Source organism: Nuphar pumila, chromosome 2 (genome assembly GCF_984573655.1).
Source record: "Nuphar pumila chromosome 2, dmNupPumi1.hap1.1, whole genome shotgun sequence".
Lineage (NCBI taxonomy): Eukaryota > Viridiplantae > Streptophyta > Magnoliopsida > Nymphaeales > Nymphaeaceae > Nuphar > Nuphar pumila.
In genome coordinates, this window is record NC_143250.1 from 2539240 (window position 1) to 2548397 (window position 9158).

At 37.8% G+C, this 9158-nt stretch overlaps 1 protein-coding gene across 1 annotated transcript; it reads left to right on the forward strand.

Moving 5' to 3' along the window:
* The first annotated feature begins 3208 nt into the window (after positions 1-3208).
* LOC149844462 (BTB/POZ domain-containing protein At3g22104-like) lies at positions 3209-6903 on the forward strand. The gene is given in 4 exon segments (XM_089997226.1): positions 3209-3271; positions 4539-5639; positions 6405-6587; positions 6589-6903. Coding segments are annotated over 4 exon segments (1617 nt in total). The 3' UTR covers positions 6859-6903.
* Positions 6904-9158: the final 2255 nt, after the last annotated feature.

Below are 9158 nucleotides of genomic sequence, written 5' to 3' on the forward strand. Positions count from 1 at the left end.
AAGCCTTTTTTATAACTTCATTATTGATGTAAATAATGCACATAAACAAGTTAGACCTGGTGTTGATCGATGCATGTACATGTTAAAAGTAACATGACTTTATTTTCCAAAATAGGTGATATCTTCAAAGAAGCACAATATTTCCATGATATCACCTATTTTTTAAAATAACAATTATAACATGATTTTATCATGATATTAACATACACTTTGGTATATTTTTATATTTTCTATTTTCTTTCATACATTTATTGTCTTATAATTTTAATTGTTATATAAGACAATTTTTCTTAATTCAATACTTAAATTATAGCAGGATTTTTTTTTTCTGACATTGGTTGATAATACTGCAGCCGGTCAAACAATAGTGGTCAGAGAAGATTAACTCACTGGTGCCTTAAGAGCACGTTTGTGTGTCACGGAAAATGAGTGTTTTTCCCCAAAAACTCATCAACAGACGTGTATTTCTGTGGGTCTCATCGTGACAACACAAACAGCGGAAACTGCCTTTTTGGCAAAAAATCCTTGACGGGCATGACAAAATACACGCCAGAGGTGGTTTTTTCATGGAAAAGTTTCCACGGAAGGCATGCAAAAGCCCCCTAAGTGGTCCAGACCTGGTCCAATCATATACAGTACGGTCAAGCTTAAGGTCCATTGCTATTAATTAAACTGGGAACAGACACAGGAATAGGCTATGTCACATGGAGACGTTATCTTGTTTGCGTATTTAACATATAAAAATATTATTTAATATTTTAATGTTTTAATCAAATTGCATTTTTAAATATTAAAAATATCATAAAATAGTTTTAATTTGTTGAGAAATTATCCGTGCTCTCTATTTTTTTCAAAAAAACTTAAACTTAAAAGTGGAACCTCCACGTGTCGAGTGGTGCGAATCTTTGTGACAAACGAGGTACGTTCTGAACGTACAAACGCACACTGATAGGCATTGAACAATGCATTTTTAATTAGAAAAAATGAGAGGCCATAACTTCCTGATTACCAAAAGATTGTCAATAAAAACTTTTAATTAATAAATGAGAAAAGGACCACGTCCACACAGCCTTGGGACGGTGGTTGGTTTGGTGTGATGAAAGAAGCCTGTCCAAGGAAGACATCAGAAAAATAAAAAAAATAAAAAAATGGGTCCAATTAAATGAATGATCATAAGAAAATCATTTTTGGTTTTAATTGTTCTTCTTCTCATTTAATGGTACCGTGTGGTTTGTAACTTGTGAGTGCACATAACTACAAAACTGGCATTTGGTCGTGGAGTCTCACCTGGGGTTTTTCTAGCTTTGGCCAGGGTTCTTCTTCTTTAAAAAAAAAACTGCAAAACTGGCATTGACTAAACCCACCCTTTTGCATTTTTCATATGACTTGAAGTTTGAAGCAAGGCCAGCCTGGAACACCAAGAAGTTCCCAACTCTTGGTTGCTTGGTTTTGGCTCTGTTTGGGAGTCTGTAGTCCGAGGCCGAGGTTGCCGGAGAGGAATTGGGGAATCCCCAGTGTCAAAAACTGCTTAGATGACTTAAAAATAGGGAATTTAGGGCGTTACTAGTTGCCAACTTCAGATTTTCAATGACTACTGCCATCACTGGGAGGTGGTAATTAGCAACTACCATGTTGATGCCACATTCAACAGTGCTTTCAACTCACATGAAAGTGTCAAAGGAATGATCCTTCTTTTTTGAAAGACACGCTAGGGTTAGGCAGAACCCTACCAGTTATACAACTATACCATTGGGTTTTGAACCCGTCCCAACACAAGGTGACGTGCATTAGCTGCTCCTACCATATACAAGCAGAGCCCCCATCGGTGGAATGATCCTTTTTCTTTCGCGAACATATTCTAAGTGAAATTGTCTTTAATGGCGCTATCAAACAAACTTAGTAGGAGGAAGTCTCAGTTCAGAATTTCTCTTGTCACACGGATGTGCCTGTGGATACGGAGATGCAATCATTTTTATGAAGTTTTCAATATGATTAGTGTATAAGGAGACACGATTCGAAAGCCAAAATGGAGTATCTGCACGAAATACTTTCTCCTTTACGCAGGGAATCCACAAATGCATCCCAAGCGCGATTGGCTCTGAAGCAGAGCCTTACACTCGCTACTGAGCTCAGGCTTCGAAGAATTTGATTCTTCTAAAGCTCATGTTCTAGTCAACTTAGGATAGACACCATTAAGTTCATGAGTCTCCAGGTTTTTAGCTATGCTTAGTCGATAATTATACTGTTGATTCATACTCAGTTATGAACCAAAGACTAAACTAAACTGCTGTATATGATGTACAATTGATCTAGCCCAAAAGGCTTATTGTCTAATAATAGCTCACCCAATCTTGCCAAAGACTTTTGTCTCTTAAGTTGGTTCTTAGCTAACTTGAGTTCATTGTGACTTGAGCCTACAAGCCAAGTCCAGTAACTTAAAGTGTATAATAATCCAGCTTAGTTCCTGCCATCATGTAGTTATGTTGGAGTATATGACTTAGGCTGCCCGCACAAGCAAAGGGTTATGATTGGCATTTTGGTAAAGATGGGAAGAAAGTTTTGGGGGGTAACAATAGACTAGAAAGTGACTTGTCCCAACTAAAGCTGGAGGGAGCTACTGAGTGAAAATGAATACCAAGAAATAAATAGTTATAGAACTTGAAAGAGGAGAAATATGAGAAAGGTAAAGGGCAAAAAGAAGGTAGCCAGAAAATTCTGAAGTGAGATTAGCACCCTCTCTCTCTCTCTCATGTTGTGCTGTTGTGTCTGTGATTGTGGGACTCAACGCTTTGTTGAGTTTCACTTTTAAGTAATGTTGATGTTTCTTTCGTCTCTCTCTCTCTCTCTCTCTCTCTCTCTCTCTCTCTCTCTGAGAGTTGGGTAAGACACACACACAGTTGAAAGAAGGGGAAGGAAAAAATAGAGGAATGCGTCAGGTTTTAGTTGTCCAAGTAGGCTTATTATATGTCTCCAACCCAATGGGCTTGAGAGGTGGTACCTGCAACAGTTGGTGCTTCTTTCTTTAAAATGTGGGATTCTTTTCCTGTGTCTTCTACCTATTCAAGAATAACAGATGGTGCTGACTTGACCTGATCATTTCTTGTTCTTCTTGTTGCTGTTTTACTTGTGGTTGTTGTCGTTGTTAGTGGTCAGAAACTGATTCTGATTTGGGTTGGGTGGAGTCGGTGAGAGTGGAGGGTTGGGGACTATGGAAGTTGTCTGTGATCTGGAAGTGGATGTTAATGGCCAGCATAGCTTCTTTGTAAACAAGGTAAAATTTTTGGTCTTTTACCTACTTTTTTTTTAGAATATTCTTTTACCTACTTTTGCGCATGAGGTTTATCAATTATTGTTTGGTTTCTTCTTTTCTTCTTCTTTGATGAGTTTTACGAATTGGGTCTTGTTTGTTCTATTTTTTACTGTTTTTTTTGTTCATTCAGACCCTCCATCTTATCCAAATGTTCCAAATTATTGGCTTTTCTTGAGATTTATGAATTGGGTTTTGTTTACTACGCTCTTTTATTTTGCCCATTGTTGAAAAAATTCGATCTTGAAGATTTTTTCCTTGATCTTCTTGTGGTCTCTTTGTACTTATTTAGTATCATTTACCATTACTTTGATTGAAGTTGAATTTTTACTGAAGCTTTTCCTAACTTTTGTTGTTGTTATTCTTTCTGAAGAACTATGAGATGGGTATTTTTTTCCCTTCTCTTCGCTGGAATTAACCGAGTATAGACGGCTTTCTTCATCTTCTTGTTTTTTTTTCGTTCATAGTTTGTTTTGCAAATCTTTAATAATGGCCACTTCTTGAAACGCATGGAAGTTATGGTTCTTTTGTAATTATTGTTACTTCGTTGTGGGATTTTTTTTGGGGTTCTGTACTTTAGTTTATTCTTTGTTAAGAAACTCTCATTTTCTGTTATTAACTTATTTTCACCCTGAGGTTTCAGTTAGATCGAGATCTCCCCTACTTTGTTTTATTGCTAAATTTATGAGGATTTAATGCTGCGTCACTTAATGTTACCTTTTCTGTGGGGAATTCAGATTTTAATGGACATGCTTTTGTTGGTTTTACCATTTCTTGTGAAACTCTTTAATGGGACTTCTGTCATCTTTCATTTTTTACACTGGCTGCCAATTTTTACTGCTGCTCCCTCTTAATTCTCTTCTTGTTTCCATTTTCAATCTTTATACTCATAGTTTAGGACGCTTTTGCTAGTATGGTTTCTGATTGTCATTCAGTTTTCACTTTTACTTTTTCCTAATGAAAATTTAGTGATTTCAGAACGTTCACTTTGTTCACCGCTTACTTTAAAGAGCATGAATCCTTTTCACGCTATGATTTTCGATCTTCATTCCTTTTTGCCTGCTTTCCTATGAAAATATTGATGGGTTTTACTTTTTGATTGCTCTCTAGTTTGTCTCACAGTTAGGAAGGGCATTGCTATTACTGAATCTGTTCTTTTGACAAGCTGAGCATGGCATTAGGTCTTCATGACGCCATATGACTGAAAGAACTTTATGGTGTTTTCTTGCAGAGAACTCTATCTTCTTATTCAGGTAAATTCTGCCAAATTTTTGAAAAATCATCAGTCTCTGACGCCAACCTTCATGGCCGACCTCTGAAAGTCATACTCCATGATTTTCCAGGGGGTTCAGAGGCATTTGAGCTATTTACAAGGTTCTGCTACAACAATGGAAAAGCTCATATAATTCCTTCCAACGTTTGTCTTCTTCATTGTGCTGCCATTTTCATGGAGATGAAGGAAGAGATCTGTTCAAACAACTTAATTGCGCAGACGGAACAATCCCTTCAAGGGATGATGTACTGGACTCGGACTGAAAATTTGGTGGCATTGAAGCAATGCCAAGAATTTATCACCACAGCAACTTCATCAGGGATCCTGCAGAAAATCATGGATTCTTTGCTGTTAAAAATCACCTCGAATGGTGATTCAAGTCCTAATTCTTCACCCGAGAGCTCCTCTGTCCGATTTTCTTGTGATACAAAAAGTAGCGAGTTCTCAAAGAGCAGTGGCCAAGCTTGGTGGTTTGAAGATTTATCTGTTTTAAGTTCACAAGTTATTGAGAGGTTCGTTACGGCCATGGTTGACCGTAAATATGATAATCTTATCATCAGTAGGTTCCTGTTCTATTACTTTAAATCCCGTTTTGCTTCTTCAACAGTCACGGAGAAGCTGGAGACTACTGAAACTGCTGTTAAACTGTTAAATTTGCTTGATAAAAACTCTGTTTCATGTAAAGGACTGTTTGGAATTCTGAGAATGAGTTCCAGTTTGACAATAGGCAAGAGTTGTAGGGACCAGTTAGAGACTATGATTGGTTCACAGCTTGATCAGGCGACGTTGGATAATCTACTGTTTCCTGCACCAATTGGGATGAGATATCTCTATGATGTGAATCTGGTGTTGAGATTTTTGAAATCTTTTCTTTGTGGAGATGGGGTCTCTGCAACTTCGCTGAAAAAGGTGGGGATCTTGATGGACAAATACATTGCAGAAGTAGCTCCTGATTCTTGCTTAAAACCTTCAAAAATCATTGCTCTAGTGAAGGCCCTGCCAGACTCTGCTAGGGAATCATATGATGAGATCTACAGAGCCTTGGATATGTATCTTGAGGTAATATTTTACTTCTGTTTTTTAATTCAGTCTTTCACAATGAATTATAAATTATTTGCTTCTGATGAACTCATAAATCTCGTACATTTGTCCATTGTTAGTGACTACAAATGGGTTCTATAGCTTTTCAGTTTTGCATATTAAAGAAGCAAGTTGGTGTCTGAAGCTCTTCACACTTCTCACTTGTTAAAGCTTACTTAATTCAGCCTGTATTATCCCCTTTCTCAATGCTGAAAGCTCCTCAGATTTTTTTAATGAATCTTTTATTTCTGTTAGTGCTGCACTTCTTTCTATTTCATTCACCAATAATTTATTGCTAATGGTTTTGTGGATTGCTTGTTCATATATTCAGAAGGAAGGAGAAAAAAACAATTCTACTCTATTTCCTAAAACTTCCAAGTCGGTGTATTGGATTCAGCAAATGCTGTGTTGATTCCAATAACATCTCAAACGGGATTCTCCTTGCTAAGGCGCAACCATAAGCTATGGTTTATCTTTTGCAACGATGGTAGATCGGCTGTAGAACGTATTTTCTTGTTACAGATGCATTGAACCAAAATATTTTGAAATGGGTTCTTGTGATTAGGCCTCAGGGGGTGGAGGATTTCTGGTTTTTGTGTACTGAATGTTTTTTAACCATATGTCAACTATACTTTAATCCTCTCATTATGCTTTGTTGGCTTTCTGTTTTTCAAATACACTATAATTTTCAGAACTATCAGGAAATTGAATTTGATCTTGATTATTGATCATTGTTGCCAACAGGTGCATACAAGACTATCAGAAGAAGAGAAGATGAAGATCTGCAGAGTTTTGAATCATGAAAAACTCTCTCTAGATGTCTGCAAGCACATTGCCCAGAACACTAAGATCCCCTCAAGAGCTGCCATTCAAGCTGTGGTCTCTCAACAATCAAAGCTCAAGAGCTTACTTGAGGGCTGTGATCATTTCCCATTTGACATAAACTCCCCCCCGTAGTTACAAGAGCAAAGCTAGCAAAGGCAGCACCATAGAAGTCGACAATCAGATTGTTCTCTTCGCGAAGAAGGTTGACCTGTCAATGGAGAATGAGAAACTGAGAGCTCACTTGCAAGGGATGCAGTGGAAGGTGATGGAGTTGGAAAAGATGTGCAGAAAAATGCAGACTCAGATATCCATGATCATGAAGAATAAAGTAGGGAGCCATGGCAATGCAAGGCTACCTAGACTTTGTTCATGAAATATGTAAAACTTGTATGATAAGGAAATATTTGATTAATGTTTGTGTAATATTGTATTTTTTTCTCCAAGAAATCAAAACATGCATTTTCCTTGTTCTTAAAGAGCATTTTTTCTTTCTCATATGGTTGTGAGTCTTGTGACTACAGACTTGCGGAGAGAGGGGGGGGGGGGGGGGGGGGTTCTTCCCTCCTTATGGGACCCATCTATCTTGGAAATGGATCGTCTGATATATGATCATTTATGGTATGATCATTGGATCGATGCACATTCATTATCGCAGCAGAATTTCCAAGCACGGCGCTTGATCTTCTCAAGGACAACTTTTTATATTCGTTGGATAGCGATTTGTAAAAGTCCTCACAGCTGAACAACGATTCAGCTGTTCAGAGTTTTGAGGATCAACGATTTATCGATGGCAATTTGTGGTTAGTGCCTTAAGCTACATAGCGATTTGTTTCAGTACGCGTTGGATAACAATTTGTGATAAATCGATTCAGGCGCATTGTAAGTTGTGCAAGACGTTTAGTCTTCCGCATTAAGTGTGGGTCTCGTCCTCTATTTAAGGGATGAATGAGAGAGAAAAAGTAAGAGCTGAAAAGCAGGAAGAAAGTGCGAGAAACACTTTTAGGGCACCAAAAGGGTGTGAAGAGAACAAAGCAAGAAGTGTTGTTACACTTCTTCCAGGACAGCTTCCTGAGGTTTGTTCTTCAGAGCATTTGTTCTTTGTTCTTCAGTGAGGTGTACCATCTTTGTTTGTTTATTTTTTCGTTATACATTTGGGTGTTTGTAAAGCTTATGCCTTTTGGCTACTCTGTAACTCTGTTTGAAGATAGTGGAAGGTGTTGACCTATCGGTCGTCGTGGACTTACCTCAGTTTGAGAGGGAACCACGTAAATCTTTGTGTGCTTCTTTTGTTTTTGTTGTTAGTTTACCTTTCTTCCACCGTCATCGTTGTATTGCCTCCATCGATTCACACTTATGGGAAACCCAGTTTTTTTTTTCAACATCTTGTATCAGAGCTTTGGTTCATCTAGCCTCAGTTTGTTATATTTGTGTGTGAAGTCATGAAGAACAACATCGGTTGTATGATAAGTTTGAATAGCACAAACTGGATGACCTGGAGAACAAAAGTGAAAGACCTCTTAGTTTGTAAAGATTTAGATGGACCTATAGAGGGTGATAGCGGCAAACCAGAAGAGATGAAAGATGATGAGTGGAAAAAGCTAGATAGGAAAGTTATCGATTTCATTCGGCAATGAATCGATGATAGTGTTTTTCATCATATATTCACAGAAACTTCTGCGCATGGTCTTTGAACCAAACTGAAAAGTCTTTATGATAGAAAGATGACAATGCATAAAGTCTTTCTATTTTGAAAGATTGTGAACCTCAAATATAAAGAGGGCAACTCTATTGTTTCTTCCATCCTTATGGGACCCATCTATCTTGGAAATGGATCGTCTGATAACTGATCATATATGGTATGATCATTGAATCGATGCACATTCATTATCGCGGCAGAATTTCCAAGCACGGCGCTTGATCTTCTCAAGGATGATTTTTTATATTCGTTGGATAACGATTTGTAAAAGTCCTCAAAGCTGAACGACGATTCAGCTGTTCAGAGTTTTGAGGATCAGCGATTTGTCGATGGCAATTTGTGGTTAGTGCCTTAAGCTACATAGCGATTTGTTTCAGTACGCGTTGGATAGCGATTTGTGATAAGTCGATTCAGGCGCATTGTAAGTTGTGCAAGACGTTTAGTCTTCCGCATTAAGTGTGGGTCTCGTCCTCTATTTAAGGGATGAATCAGAGAGAAAAAGTGAGAGCTGAAAAGCAGAAAGAAAGTGTGAGAAACACTTTTAGGGCACCAAAAGGGTGTGAAGAGAACAAAGCAAGAAGTGTTGCTACACTTCTTTCAAAGCAGCTTCGTGAGGTTTATTCTTAAGAGCATTTGTTTTTTGTTCTTTAGTGAGGTGTATCATCTCTGTTTGTTTATTTTTTCGTTATACATTTGTGTGTTTGTAAAACTTATGCCTTTTGTCCACTCTGTAACTCTGTTTGAAGATAGTGGAAGGTGTTTACCTATCGGTCGTCGTGAACGTACCTCAATTTGAGAGGGAACCACATAAATCTTTGTGTGCTTCTTTTGTTTTTGCTGTTGTTTTACCTTTCTTCCACTGTCATCGTTGTATTGCCTCCATCGATTTACACTTATGGGAAAGCCAGATTTTTTTCCAACATCTGGTATCATAGCTTTGGTTCATCTAGCCTCAGTTCATTATATTTGTGTGTGAA